This window comes from Astatotilapia calliptera, chromosome 10, assembly GCF_964374335.1.
Source record: "Astatotilapia calliptera chromosome 10, fAstCal68.1, whole genome shotgun sequence".
Lineage (NCBI taxonomy): Eukaryota > Metazoa > Chordata > Actinopteri > Cichliformes > Cichlidae > Astatotilapia > Astatotilapia calliptera.
The window spans coordinates 24,512,070-24,528,188 of record NC_137431.1 but is presented as its reverse complement, the minus strand read 5'-3'; the positions used below and the strand labels follow the sequence as shown (position 1 = coordinate 24,528,188).

Sequence of the window (16,119 nt, the reverse complement as noted above, 5' to 3'; positions counted from 1 at the left end):
TGAACAAAATGGGAAAAGAAGAAAGAGGACGGAAGGGGAGAGAGCTAGGGGAAGATGAAGAAGGAAGAACCAGCGCCAGTGGATAACAGCCACTGGATGTTTGTTGCTAAGCATTTAATCTCTCATGCTTGGAGAATACAAACGATCTTGTAATCGTCCCCGACCTTGACATGAACAGCAAGGTCGCAGGGGAGCTGGGATATTTTGCATTTCCCACAGATGCTTTGCCGAGACACGCAGAACAATTAGTAAACTGGATATTGAGTCTCTCTTCACTCTCTCCATCCCCCTCACACTCCCATCGGGGTAGTTACCTGGCACGCCCCCAAGCCGCGACTTAGTTTGATTCCCAATACTTAATTATGATAAAGAAGTAGTCAAAGTAATGTCAGGTCAGGCTGCACCTACCTGTGGGCTGTGCTTAACTGCCAATATCGAATATGCTTATTACTGATTACTCCACCAGTTATTTTCTATTAATTGATTCCAGGTTTAGACAAGAATATGTCAAATGGACAGAAAAAGGTGGTCACACATTTCAAAATCCTAAACTGCTACTATCACAGTAGTTACTGTGATTTATTTGTTCTGTTAATCATTATTTTTGATCACATAAGGTTTAGTAATTTCAGCAGCATTTGTGTGTGTTCGTATTTGACCATGTTCCAGTGTTTGCAAGCACAGAAGCTGGATATTAGACAGTGACTATAGAGTGTATGTTTGTTTACATACTAACACCTAAAAGTGAGTAGGAGGGTGCCGGTGTGTTAATGTATGTGTTTGTGTGTGTGTGTGAGCTTGTGTTCCTCTGTGCATTGGCCCCCAAATCTCCTTAATGCAATTAAGGGACTTTTGTCCTCCGACAACAGCGTATTACCTCTATTATTGAATATGCTGAGAGTTGAGATATGATTATACTGGAGGCAAATTCAATTTCTCTTTTCAGCAGTTTGAATATAAGAGCGTGGACTGGGTTCTTTTAAGTTAAGCCAGTATGGTTTTTAGCCTTATTCAAGAGAGGGATAATAAAGTTGACCCCTTCTCAGCATCCCTGACTCAACCTCAAAACTGCATGAACACATGTCGTTTATTGTTTGCCCTGGTTTCCATGGCAAATAAGAGAGCTTGTTGACTTCAAAGGTAAACAAGAGGCACAAAATGCTTGCAATTTTAATAGGAGAAACAGCAGGATCAATTAGGGCTTTTAAAGCTTTGCTTTAACGCCAAAACTTCATTTTTGTGAGTGCTTAGAACAGTGATTTAACTGATAAAAACGCCCGCCGTAGGCCTGTAATGGCTGCGGGACTCCTAATCTCCTACCACTTCTTGACATTTTTATATTTTAACAGAAACCAAAAGGATGGTTCAGAAGTTCTTATCTTATGCTGATCTCCATAAACTGTGCTTTTGGATATGCAAAATCTGTTAGTACCAGTAGACAAAATGGAATTTCAGATTCATCTGCATTCACAGGCACTGACTAGCTGTCAGAACAAGTTTTGGCTTGAATGTCTCCTGCCTACACTGGAAGTCCTATAATGTTCTTAGAGGCTAATTCTGCCATGTAGTTTCCCTCTGTGGTTTTCCAAATTGTTCTAATGGTGAATGAAGCGGTCTCCATATAAAATAATAACTCAACTCATATGGTAGGGATATTTGGATCTGTCCTAAAGTGGTTCACCTAATTTCTGGTTGATAGAACACTTTTAGTTTCAGTGGGAAACGTCTGGTCAGATGTAGTAAAAATTTTCATGCGGAGTCCCACAAGGATTGGTTTTAAGCCCCTTGTTATTTTCATTATATATCCTTCCTTTAGGCCGTATCATTAGCGGTTTCATAATTATTTCCTAACATCTGTATGCAGATGTACATCTCCTTTAAACCTTGGGAATTCGACAAATTATCCACTCTAATGGACTGTCTTAAGGAAATTGAACAATTTTTTGCAGCTGAATGCAGACAAGGCTGAGTGTTTAATTCTTGCTCCAGAGAGTATCAAGCCCCAAATTTGTCAATTGGTCCTTTCTCAGCCTCGACAAAAGCTACTGCTCAGAATCTTGGAATAATTTTTGATCAATCTCTGTCTTTTGATGCTCATATCAAGTCTCTGACCCGCTCCTGCTTTTTTCATTTAAGAAATATTGCTAAACTTAGGACTATTGTCACCAAAGGTGAAATGGAGATGCTTGTCCATGCCTTCATCTCCTCCTAGTTATTGTAACACACTCTTTTCCTGTCTGTCTAAGGCTTCCTTAAATTGCTTTCAAGCGGTCCAAGTAATAAATTCTCCCATATCACTCCCATGTTAAAATCCTTGCAGTGGCTTCCGGTTGGGTACAGATATCAGTTTAAAATCCTCACTTTTACATTTATGTCTTTACGAGGAGAGGCCCCCACCTATATCACTGAGCTTCTTCAGCCCTACTCTCCAAACCGAATCCTTAGATCCACTGATAGTGGTCTTCTGACTATTCCACGGACCCATTTGAAAATGAAAGGGGATCACGCTTTTCAAACCCTAGCTCCAATACGGTGGAACAGTTTACTTCCCCCGCTACACACCATTGACTCTGTGGCTTCTTTTAAAACATGGCTTAAAACACATCTGTTTAGAAAGGCATTTGGGTAATGTTCATGTGTAATATGTTGTTTTGTTTGTTTTATATTCCCATGTGAAGCACTTTTTAATAGCTTCTTGTTTTAAAAAGTGGTTTATAAATAAATTTTATTTATTTACTTAATTACTCAAAAAATCAAGTCTCATCTATATCAAATGTTTTACTCATTTTTGTTGTAAAATGCTTTTATTTTCAAATAAAACTACAGAATGAATTTTTATCATCTTGCAGATAAACCCTAAAGTTAAGCCTCTGCCAATGAATTCAACACTGTGGGTGCTTGCGTAGGAGAGTTTCATGTTTGCCTATAATTAATTGGGCGCTCTCACGACCGCATGAAAAAACATGTAAACTCTAGGAGGGATCTGGCATTTTTATGTTTAATATATTCCCCTGGCATTTGCCAGATGAGGTTGTGAGGCAGCAAATTCCTTGCTTGTACCTTTTAGAGAATCTCGTTTTCACTGTAATAACCCCACGGAGCATGGGCCAGAGGTCAGGCTCACAGAGTCAGGAAACATCAATCCAAGGTGGAGCATCTGGCTGAATCAGCAGCTTTTTGACTTCCTTTAAGTGCAGATAGATTAAATCAGTGAGAAGAAGAAGAAGCAAGGTGCCCTAGGCAGTGAGTGGTTACAGTGGTGATGGCTGTGTGCATTTGTCCCTGCACATGTGTGTAGGTCAGGAGATGACACAAGGAGTTGTTATAATGAAGAGGGTGAGTAGTGAGTGCATTTGTGTTAATAGGCAACAAAATAGCTAAGGCAGAATGTGGAAACTCTACTTACATTTTCAGTGCCCTTATATGCTCAAACACACCTTGGTATGTTTGTATGCACATGTGCTCGTGTATGTGCAAATGATTACTGAGAGGTGTTAATAAGGGCAGCCTGCAGTTTGAGCTGTAGAGAGTTAGACTGGGTTTAAAAAAAGGTTTATCCTCGTTAGCACCGTGTGATAATTGCCATCACGTTTGGAGGTGTTTGTCATTGGTTTACGGTTTTTCTAATTTTGGTGCCTACTGTATGATCCATGCAAATGTGTTTTCCTTAATACATATTTGATTAGTTTTATTCTGCACCACATATGTAATAATTTTTTTAAAATGAGAATTAATGTCATTTTTTTTTATTTTGTTTTGATTCATTTATTTGAAAACATATTTGATTATCTAAGTTCCTCAGAATCTCACACTACATGAGAACTGTCCTTGAATTTTGGCCATGTTATTTTTAAGCAGCAAAAATCTATGAGAAAGCAATACTCATGTCTTTGTCTGTCTGTGCTGGAGAGACAAATCTATTTCATTTTTGCTTTTTGTAAATTCAGCTGATCTCTATCTCTGCCCTTGTAACTCTTTCCGATTTATATACGCAAGTAAAAATTGCCTAAGTTTCCCCCTCTCATACGATTTTATGAAGGCATACACTCTGGCTTTCTTTCTTGATATAAAAGCCCTTTTCTCTCTTGCTCTTCCAGCCCTATCTGATCCGGATGGAGACCCCTGTCGGAGGACCTACTGTGGACGGGGTCGACAATGTGTGCTAATGGCAGAAACTGGCCGCGCAGAGTGCGTTTGCCAGGAAAAATGCCGGCCCTCCTTTGTGCCGGTGTGCGGCTCAGACGGCAGATTCTATGAGAACCACTGTGAGGTTTACCGCACTGCCTGCCTGGAAAGAAGACGGATCTACGTGGTACACAGCAAGGACTGTTTCTTTAAAGGTACAGATTTAGTGCTACACTGCTACACTGACACTGCAGAGGGCTGCCACACACTGTTAAAAAAATGACTGAAGTTATATATTTGAAGTTATATTTATAAAAAAAAAAAGTCTATTTAACTTGGATATTCTATTATAATTAATCAAAATAAATTACAAAGGCATTTAGGATGAAGAAGATATAGAGGACATATGTGTGCCCATGCTGTGATACTGCAGCTGTTTGTCAAAATTATTTTCCCCCCAAAGTTTGATAACAAACAAACTAACAGCTTGCTGCATGTATTTGTTTTTCAGGGATATTTCAATTTTACGTCAGTCTTTTTCACATATTTCACCATCTGTTGTTGCTTAAAAAGTCTTAAAGTATTAGGTTTTGTGTGTACCTTTGGAACAGTGGGTTCTTTGTTTTTTGCAATAATTTGCCTTATCCAAAGTAACAAATAAGAAGGTCACAAAAAGTGTATTTGATATAAAAATTAATGTGGGTGTTTAATGAGTCAAAATGTTATGTGATACTCTGTAACACCTTGTATTAAATACACTTTGATTAAGTAGTTACAAAAACATTTCTATATAAAGTCATTCATAGTTTTCATATTAATTGAAGATGTGTGATGCGTGTGAGTTTGGAAACTTAACAGTCCCATGTTATAGAATGTGTGAACAAGTTAATGAGCCTCCCATGTCGCAGCGCTGTGCCTTCCAGGTTTCAGCTCAAAGAACCGCACATCTTTGTTTCCAACTCGCCTCAGCACAAAGCTAGTTTTTTAGCTTTGGTAACTCTCTGAAGCTTTCAATCCAGCTGTGCTGCTACTTCCTACAACTCTCTCAGCCTGCGCTCACTCAGTTAAAGGAAGTGCAGCTGATCAGGCATCTCTCTCTTCACACTGAGTGATCATTTCTCATGTCAATATAGCCGAAATGCCCACCTGCTGTTTTTAACTTATGTCAGGATTTTAGCAGTGCATAGATAAAAGAAAAAAAATAGTTTAAATTAACAGGTTACTATGTATTATTGCATATGAAAATATTGTGAAAAACTTTTTTTTATTTCAAGTTCATTGCACATTAAGTGAAATATGTTGTCGTTTTTTTTTATTTTATTTTAGTTTTAAAGATCATTATTAGAACACATCAAAAACAAAAATCTGGTATCTCAAATTATTAGAATATTTTATTTTCAGTTTCAGTAAATGAGTTAAATGTAATCTATAGGGTTAAATACCATGGTATTGTCGACTTGTTCAGTACACGCAACAACAATGACAACTGATTTGGGTCCAGATGACGATACCCTCCACAAGCCACAGAAGGTCACTGCTGAAAAGGCTGGCTCTTTGCAGAGCGCTGGATCGAAGCATATTAAATGAAAGTTGAGAGCAAGGATAAATTGTGATAGGAAAAGGTGCCCAAGCAGCAGAGATGGCTTTCCAAGAAGATTCAAATTAAGAACATGTGGCGCTTCACAAGGACTGGACCGAGGTGCACTAACATCATCAGGAAAGTGGCCTCAACTGTCCCTAATATTACGACACTAATCCATAGAGAAGGAGGAAAAGGGAGGAAAAGAACTTTTGATCAATGGTCCAAAGTCCTCTTATCACATGAAAGTAAATTCTGTCTTTCTAGGTCCTAGAGTCAGCAGAGGCACAGAATCGAAGTCCAGGCTGAATTTCCCACAGTCTGTGGTGATTTGGTTTGCCATGTCATCAGCTAGTGTTGGTCCGCTGTGTTTTATCAAGTCCAAAGTCAACGCGGAAATCTACCAGGATATTTTAGACTACTTCATGCTTCCATCTGCTGCAGATTTCCCTTTTCCAGGATGACTTAAGGCCTGCTCACAGTGCTGAAACTGCTACCAAGTTACCTGACCAGAGCCTCTTTTGATTAATTTTAGGAAATACCCTAATGATGAGAGATACTAGATTTCTGATTTTCATTAGCTGCCATAAACATCAAAATTAAATATTACACCTTACGCAATGAATAGAGAATATAAGTTGTTGGGTTTTTTTTCTATTTTAATTAACTCTCTCCAGGCACACCCACTTCCCCATATTCAGTGGTTATTTTGCTCAAAGTCCTTTCTGTGGTCTCTGGTTGCCACAACACTTCCAGTGTGAAAACTCTGGTCTACGTTATCATCATCAACAAAGTCTCACAATAATACAGACTCAGAGACTTGGACTGGAATATACATTTATAACTGAAAGCCTCTGTTTTAGATATATATATAGAGAGAGAGATATACATGTATGAATAATACATTTTCCTGCTGACCCCATCCTCACCAGTGCATTGCTTAGCTTTCACGGCAATTCATTAAATGACGGTCGGCACTTCAGCTGCCATTTATTGAAGGTAATACGCCGATAAGGAATAAGTACTTTGGACGACCCCACTTTAAAAGCTGAATTAACCCTTAAAGATGCTTGTGTTCATTATTGCTGCCAACAACTGAACATTTGTCGTACTTTGCTTTCTTGTCCCTTCACACTTAAATTGGAAGAAGCAAGCAATTATGATGATTTTAGCTCCACTGCTGTTGGCTTTTAAAGTCTGTTGAGATTAAGTGAAATCAAGTGAAATTATTACATGGGCATATTATTTTTTTCCTTTCACCTGGCTTTTTTGTGTAATTTCCATTGTTTTCCACTGCTTACACAACAACAAAAACACTGTTTCACAGCCTCTGTATCTTTGATGTCTCACTACATCACTGTGTATGGCACATGTTTGATCCCTTTTGCAAGTGAAAATTGCCCTCAAATGATATTCTAATACCCGTGAGGGGTACATATGAACAGTCTGAAGGCTACGCTTAGGTTTTAACTTTGGTTTGATGTTGAAACATTTAAACAAAAATCGTCGCATTGACAAGCAAAGCAACTGTTTTGTAGCATGTTGCCAGCTGTCAAGTTCCAGTCACAAACATCAATCACTGTGAAAATTGTGCCGGTTTCTGTCAGCCACCGATTCAGTTGAGATGAAAGGACGAAATCATCTGTAGTTTGGCGCTGAAGGCTGTGGCTCGGGGTCGAGTTTTTCTGGGAAACAATAGCGATGCACTTACACTGGGACAAGGACAGTAGGCATTTTCATCAGGTGCTTATTCATCTCTTCTGTCTGGTCGACTTGGTTAATCATGCTCCTTTCACTACAAGTCAGCTTACTTATTAGGCAGTTGGCCCTAATCACAAAGACTGGCCTCTAAATCATTTATAATTGCACCCTAAAAACTAATTTGATGATCAATCTAATTGTGGAACTTTAACTGAGTTTTGAGTCAGAAGGAAACCAGTGTTGAGCAGTGCAAACATATCATTAACAGGTTTATTTTGCAGCAAATCCTTTCATAATTCTAAATTTTATATGCATTCAATTAGATTATGAAAATGGCCATCCAAACATTTTTCCATAGACGTTTATGCATTATGTGCACATGCACTGACTCAGTCTGTTCCTTCTTTCTCCTCACTACATATCCATGCACTCACAAATCACCACAAGGTTACCTGGGATCACTGGTTCCCTATTGTAAATCGTTTAAATCTTCACTCTTGACTATCTCTCATTAGCAAAATCGCACTCTCAGCATGAACAGTCTGTATTATTATCCAAAGGCAGCCCACTCACTTTATTATTACTTCGATTTAAAGGTAACGGGGCTGCAAACCTGGTGGCATAGCCTCTTTTTTCCCAGTTTTCCAGGTCAGACTAGTATTAAGCATGTTTTATACTCCCTCGGGGCACTAATGTTAAAATAGAAAGCAAAGCTATAGTTATTTTTGAGCGCATGATTTCATGTCAACGCAGCACAGAAACACAGACGCACAATAACTCACACAAACATGGCAGCACTTTCAGGAATATCACATTAGGGAGGCAAGGATTCCTTCCAGACATTACCATGCATAGCTAATCCACATTAGGGGCGTTCAGTTGGCACATTAAGCTTAAACTTGATGTCTGAATGCAACCCAGCAGGAGATGGAAAATTGTGGAAATCGGTCAGATGTTATGGGAATCATGTGTGTGTCTGTACATGTGAAGTCAATATTGCACATGACATACAAAGAAAACATTAGAAGGCACGTCTCTCAGTGGTGTGCTACAGCCATTATTCATAATCACTATTTGTACAGAGCACTGGAAAGAAGCATCCCTGGCGTTGATCAATAACGCTTGAAAACAGCAACACATCCTGTTCTGGTTTGAAGCTCTGCGTCGCATCTCCAGCTGCAGAATGAGACACAATTGACCATTTTCCTCCATTTCTGTCAGGATTTGACTCGGCAACTACCCCAGTCCTCAACGGTTAATGACAATAGGATAAGACAACAATATTATACAGAAGTACGATAATAGTAATATGTGTCTTTCAAATAAAAATGAATAGAGAAAAAAAAAAGATGAAGCTGCAAATGTGCTCATACGCCCCCCCCCCCCCCCCCCCCCCCACTCAGAGAGTGAGTAAGACACAAATGGATCTCTGGGGACCCCAGAGCAACGTTTTAAGCCACTGACTTTTTTTTTTTTTCACAGAATAGGGTGGGGGTATGGGGGGTGGGGGTGGGGGGTGAATTTGCTTTCAAATATGATAAACCTAAAAGCTCAGCTGTGAAAGCCTATTTCTTTCAGCCCAGGGCTAGGGTCAAAGTCACAGTGTCAAATATAGCAAGTAGTTATGCCAGCTTTCGTCTCGTCATATTTGCATGACTGTGATTTTCTCCGCAGAGCTGGTCCAAAGCTCTTCACTTTGGAAAGGGAAAAAATAACTGACCTTTCCTTACTGCCTTCCACTTACAGAGCTCATTTTGTTTATGCATTAAGCTTTTAATAGGTCTGCATGCATAACCAATGGCATCCGCTGCTACAATTACACATGTTACTTTAAGCTAAAGTGGAGAAAAACACACGCAAACACACACTGACACACACACACACACACACAAAAGAAACCAAATAATTAAACAGATTTTTTTTTTTCATTTTATTTATGAGACTTTTACTAGAGTTTCCCAGTTCATCTGCAGTTGCCTGTTTCAGTCACTTACCTGAAATTTGTCATGACTTTAATGAGATTTTACCTTTGTACTCTTTAAAAAGTTTTGTTGTTTTATGTTTGGGGGTACAATTGTATCTTGTAACATCAGAAGTTTCTATGAGCTTCAGAGAAAAAGTTGACTTTTTTCAAGGAGAGAGGTCAACTCTCAACTCTCCTTTGGTTTTATGTTTTTAATTAAATTTTTATCTTATTTTTTCCTCGGGCAGTGGGGAAAATCAAGGGAGAATGTTTAATGGCTCAAACTACTGTATACCTGTTGTGGCAAACAGAGTTGCACAGGTGAAGGAGTTTACCACTCGGCTATCTGAGGGTACCCAGATATTCTCTTTGATGCAGCTTGAAGGAGGCTGCAGCTTGCTTCTGGCTTGATACTCAAAAGTGTGTGGTAAAGGATTTGACTTTTTTGACAGACGGCAAAGGTGATTTCAGGGCAGGAAAAAAAAGCATAATAAATGTCTGGATGGGGTTTTTTGTTCTCCCCACTTCTTTCTTTCTTCTCAGCTGATGATTTAATACATATTGGCTAAAAAAAATGTGTATTTGTATAATAACATTAGAATAACAATGGGATTATAAAATGCCACACTCTGAAGTGAATTGATAACTGTTACATACCAGTAAAAGGGACACAACAATGTTTAAACCAAAACCCTATAAAGAGATTTTCATTCTTTCACCTTTTTTATGATAACTTTAATTCTGTTTTCACTGCAGCACTTCTAAGATTAGTCTGAGCTCACTTCAGCTATCCATTTCACAAAGACCCCGCTATAAAATTACCACGGAAACCACAAATGTCTAACGTACACAAGGGAAAGTCAGTTTGTCTGCTCAAGTACGGCAAATAGATAATCGGCTTCAAAGTCAAAACTTGCTTGACGCCAAATGGCTTTAGAAAGGGCAAACTGTCAATTAAAAAGATTGATATACCTGAAGCACTCAAACTTAATAACCTATTTAGATTCAAATTACTAAAAGTACCAGAAGTCATAAAACAGGTTTTCAGTCTGTCATCTGTTTTTTTTTACTTTTTTTTTTTACTTTTTCTTTTTATAACCATGTGATAAATTACACTCTTGTCAAGTGATTGATCTAATAAAAATGATAACACCTTTTAATAGAGTGGCAGTGCCACTCTTTCGCTGATTTTATTTTCAGAATGAACTACATATAGTAGTGCATCAGAGACAGCTCACCTTAGTTTTCCCTGTGTTTTAGATATCTGTTTATTTATTTTTGGCTAATTTGGAAAAAGGAGATTACTTTGAGACAGAAATGTTGAAATCTGGAAGTGATTATTAAAATAAAATTACACTTGGCATTCACTTAATTCTTTTATTAAGTGCATGATGTATAAATTCAATTACATTTAAAGATTTTTAAAATCTCATTAGCTTTAGAAATCCCTGAATTTCTGAAACAGGCACCAGAAGCACAACATGTTTTCTCTTTCTTCTCCTGTGATGAGTGCTGGACAGAGAGTCGGCTCTTTTCTGACCTTGCCTTTGATTATGGCCCTTTCCCTCTGAAACGATCCGAAAAAGAACTAACACACTTGATTCATCGCTTTCATCTTCCTGATGAGTAGGAAGCTTCTAGAAAAGGCAGTCCAAAGAGACATCTGTTTTCACCAGGTTGTGTATGCCACTCCACAGGGAGGTCTTTAATGTACCTGGTTTGACCACTCTATTATGGACAAGTGTCATTCTGGTGATTCTAAGTTGTGATCCCGCTGACTCTTAGATCAGACGAGCAATGTGGTAGCTTTCAGACTGAAATTAGTGTTGAGTCTCCACTGGGTCCACTAAGCCAGGCGGTTCATAACATTAGTTGCCAGCCCTCACTTGAAATTCCTTGTGGGGAGCCCTGACCCCCCACCCCCCACCCCCACCCCCACCCCATCCTCTCCAGACTGGACACCAGCCAGGTTAAAGTTGATTGCAGAGCTGCAATGATTAATTGATTGGCTGACTGGTCAAAAATTAATTTGCAGCCATTGTGATAATAAACTGCTAGTTTGAGTCACTTATCAAGCAGAGGGGGAAAAAAGGCAGACATCCTCATTTCACCTTTTGAAGACATCAGTACTGAAAATAGTTCTTCAGTTGCTTTAACTAGCCACTTAAATAAAGATTCTCATAAGGGTGCTGATTGATTGATATTTTAGCAATCATCAGTCTTCTTGAGATTCACAAGCTGTTGCCAAATTTCACAAAAAAATGACAGCTACAGTGTTCTTGATATAATGAATTGCTTTGTCTTTTCCTCTCTCCAACCTCCCTTTTAGCCATCTATCAACTACCCGTGTTTGCGGTGTCTCTAACTTTTAGAGCTGCCTCAACCACTCTGATTACTCTTCATCATTCTGGCTCATTCAGTGGCAGCTGTGGTTATTGCATTAGCCATCAAAAGCTTCCCCCGTTTGTCTTTGTACTCCCTCTCTCTCCCTGCAGCCCATGGCAGCACCCTGCCTCCACCGTCCATCTTATTGCTTGCTAACCCTCTACCCCTTCCTGTGACTGCTGCTATCAACTTAGTCACGCAAACACACAGTAGTTTGATCATTCTCACAAGAAGGATCAACTTAACTTGAGCTCCAGGGCTGCGTCTTTAGTTTTATACATTAATCAAGATTATATAGGGTTAAAATTTAATGCCATTAAAGATGAAAAACAAAGTGTAATTGCGGGATGTTCATGACATCTTGTTTTTGTCTTGCTTTCTTTCTGCAAACTCTTTGTTGGATTTAAATTAATATAATTTTCTTTGGTTTATTAAAAAATGGCCAAACAATTGCTGTATAGTAATATCCCATAATGAAATGTACTTATGAGCAATTTGTTGCTATGTCACTAAAGCAGGCTGGAATCTAGAAATTATGTATTGCTGATTCTGATACTAACTCTCCAAGGTTTGTTTTTCTTTGTACATCCATACACTTTGTTTAAACTGCTTATCCAATTCAGTCCCTGTGTGGGTGTGGAGCTGGCCTTCCTTATCGTCACAGGTAGAGCGCACTCCACGCAGAACACCAGCAGGTTCGAGCAATGAACCTTTGTGCTGGGAGGCAACAGTACTGACCACTGTCCCACTTTTCCTCCAACAGTATGTTTGTACTGTCATTAATGACTGACCTACTTGGGTGGTGTGAGCTAATCAGTTCATTGAATACATTTTATATTCATTCCACTGAACCCTATCAACCTACATCGATCAATTCTACATTACAAGGGCACATTTTAGAAACCCAAACTCTTTAACTGAACTGCTCCAGCAGGGATGTAAAATTGTCCATGTCACATAACAAAAGCTAGTCTGGGCTATGTGTAAAACATCCATTCACATACACAAAAACACAAACTATCACCAGCAGGGGTTGCTTTGGCAGGACTTTATTTTAGTTATGGTTTGCTTTTACATGTATATCAGCCAAATTATATCAGCCTTATGTCATCTTGTGCAAACACTTTTTCGTCATTTTGTCTTTTCACTGCTGCATTCATTCACCTCATTTAGTTGGTCAACAGTCTCCCCTGCGAACAAAGGAGGTGTCTTTTGACCACTGGTTTACCCCAATGTACTGGTGTAGGGGTAATACCATCGACACTCAACCAATGCTGTCTGATATTCCATAAAACCTTCATGGTGAATCAGGCTACACCTGCTGTGGTTAATTGGGTATCTTCCTGTAATTCAAGAGATTTCTGTCTGTCTGTGCTTTTGTTGCTTTGTCCGCCAACACCTGTGACATGATCAAGAGTTTAGCAACCAAATTTGGCACACAGATCTTAGGCACCTGAAGGTTCTTATCTATATCAGGATATCAACAGGTTGCCAAGCAACCACCTGTTAAGCATCTTTTTTTGTTAAGCAACTTTTAAGCATCTGTGACATCATATCCTGCATCCTGTCTTTTTCATTTCACAGCTCCAACATCCGCTTTATAGCCACAAAAGTGTAATTTTGAGTGATATTACATATAGGGGATATTATATTATATTGTCTTCACGATGTCTAGCAACAGACTAAAAAACATGAATGGTACCATTTTCATTTCATGGCTATTAGCTCCAATAGGCCAAATAATACTGTAGTGTAGGTATGTATTAGTACTAGTAAATAATTGTAGTAAATAATGGCTTTTCATATTATATATGCCAATTTAAAAACTAAACCCAAAACTATCATTGTTTTGTTTCATTAGTTAACAAACATAATGACAAACTCAAAGAAAATTCTTTATCTGATATTCCAATAATTTTCTGTTGCAAGTTACAATTATTTTTGCCTAAACAGTCGTTTGGATGAATATATGTCTTGTTTTTGTTCCTGTATTTTGTGTTAATTTTGCATTTGTTTTAATGGCAAAATCAGCTAAATTAGTACTAAATGTTCATTATAACATTATAACATTCTTTCATTAGTTTTAATCATTATTGATTTTTTTTATTATTTTTGCTTTATTACAAGCTTCATCTTTAATGTTTAGTAGATGCTCAGGTTTTTTTTGTTTGTTTGTTTGTTTGCTTGGTGGATTGTTTTTTGGTTTTGGCTTTTTATTTTTCACCTCTCTTATGTAGATGCCTACTCATCCTTTTACGTGGACTCTCTCTCTCTCTGAAACACACACACACACACACACACACACACACACGAAAATGACGGTACACGCTTCTGTCATGACCAAAAAAAAAAAGCAAAAAGCAAAATAATCTCTTATGAAAGAGAATGTTTATTCATGCCTAAGAGATTTTGACATGCTTGTCACAACACTGCCATTGCCTCTCACTTTGCCTTTTCTGTGGTGCGCTATACTCCACAGCACCACAATGGACCTCTTAAATCACTTGCCTGGCTTTAGCTGCAGACGTGTGCTGCTCAGCCTGGCACATGCAGTATGGATATATTGATAATTTAAATCCGAGTTGGGAGTAAACAAATTGTGATGGGCATCACAATTTGAAATTCTTTTTTTTTTTTCTTTTTTACTGCTTCTCACCATAGATGTATAACACACACACACACACACACACACACACACACGCACACAGCTTTTCCCTCATTTTGCCTTGTTGAAGTAATTAAAAAATCCCTAATGTGGGTTTTGTTCAGGGAAAGCCATTTTGGCATTCTGTCTACATCTTGTAGCATTAACAGGTGGCACTGCATCATTTTTGGAGCTCATCATCGACATGGTCTGTTTTTATTACTGTTCCTAACACAACTTTTTAAGAGCTGTTGGCAAATGGCTCTGAACAACTGAGAAATTAGAAAGTGACAAATGAATTCATTTGGCCCATCCCCTTCAATTCAGCAATCCTTTCATCAGTTTAATGGCTGTATAAATGGAAAACACATATGGCTGCCAGTGTTTCTAGCCCCAAACTTTGAAACTTGTCTGATCTGTTTTTGATGAAGTCTCGTTTCATTTACTAACAAGTGAGATGAATATCTTTTGCTCCAGTTTAGACATCATTTTAATGTCTGTATGATAATTAAATATCAGTTTAATTCAAATAACTCTTCCTAGCAATATAGTGCCATTCATAGTACACACACACTGCTCTCTTTCTGTGTCCATGCAGATCTATTTCATTCCCCCTTAAACAGCCTGCCCTCCCCACTCTTCCTCATAGACCACTTTCCTCTTCTCTATCGTTCACCCTCGTTTTTTTTTTCTTGTCATGCCCCCAATATAGTGCAGATGGGGATTTGAGTGACTCTGTCAAGCTTTTAACTGCGTTCCCGGTCTGTGTTAAATTGGTTCAGAGCTTAAGTAGAGTGTGAGCCTGGAAAATAAAAAAATAAAAATACAAGAATCACCTCGAGGCAAAGTGACCCTGGGAAGAAAAAAAAATCATATACACTCTTCATTCTTGACAAACACAAACACTCGCACACACAAACACAAACACATACAGAGACATAAACTAGGAGTGTAAAATGGATGTGTGGCTTGGTTCACTCCTAATCCATTGCAGTGAGTGCAAAGATCTTTACTTTCACATGGAAGTATTTGTAGCTGCTTCACACAATAGGACAAGGTCGTCGGCGTGCCATAAAATTAATCTGGTGGGCGCAATGCTATCACGTGATGGATAATCTGATTAGACTTAAAGTATTTGATCACTTCTGTGGACAAGTTAGCTCAGATAACTGTCTGGGGACTGAACTATAATGGTTCTTAACTCGATTAAGATATATTGTTACATGAATTTATATAAATTTCAGTATTATTGGTGGTTAACACATTCACTTTACACGCACAAGAGCTCTAATTTGAAACCATGAGGACACAAACATAAACACAGAGAGTCACAAGTGTACTTCGATTGCCGGTCCCAAGCCCAGATAAACGTGAGGATTGCATGAGGAAGAGCATTCAGTGTCAAATCGAACATGCGGCTCTATCGCTGTGGTGATCCACTGGGAAATAAGGGCGCAGACAAAAGTGCGCCAATTATCACCAGACTACTTACGTTTGTGCACAAGAAAATTGCAAGCTTTTGTTTTTTTACAGAACCACTTCAGGCAAAGAGACCCTAGAAAATTTATAATGTTAAAAATAAGAGTATCATGTAATGAGAGCAGCAGTTTCATAATCAATGCAATCCCAAAGATAAAACTTCATCCAGTCTCACAATTTTTTTATGCACTTTGTAATCATTTCCTGATTTGGACTGTAATAATGACAACTTACAATCAGCAT

General features: G+C 38.4%; 1 protein-coding gene across 2 annotated transcripts in view; it reads left to right on the top strand.

Moving 5' to 3' along the window:
* fstl4 (follistatin-like 4) overlaps positions 1–16,119 on the top strand; it is a 221,494-nt gene that overhangs the window by 88,517 nt on the left and 116,858 nt on the right. For both annotated transcript variants that reach the window (XM_026182327.2, XM_080307263.1), the window contains one exon: positions 4,098–4,340. In XM_026182327.2, the coding sequence (XP_026038112.1) occupies positions 4,098–4,340 (243 nt within the window). The remainder of the gene's footprint in view (positions 1–4,097; positions 4,341–16,119) is intronic.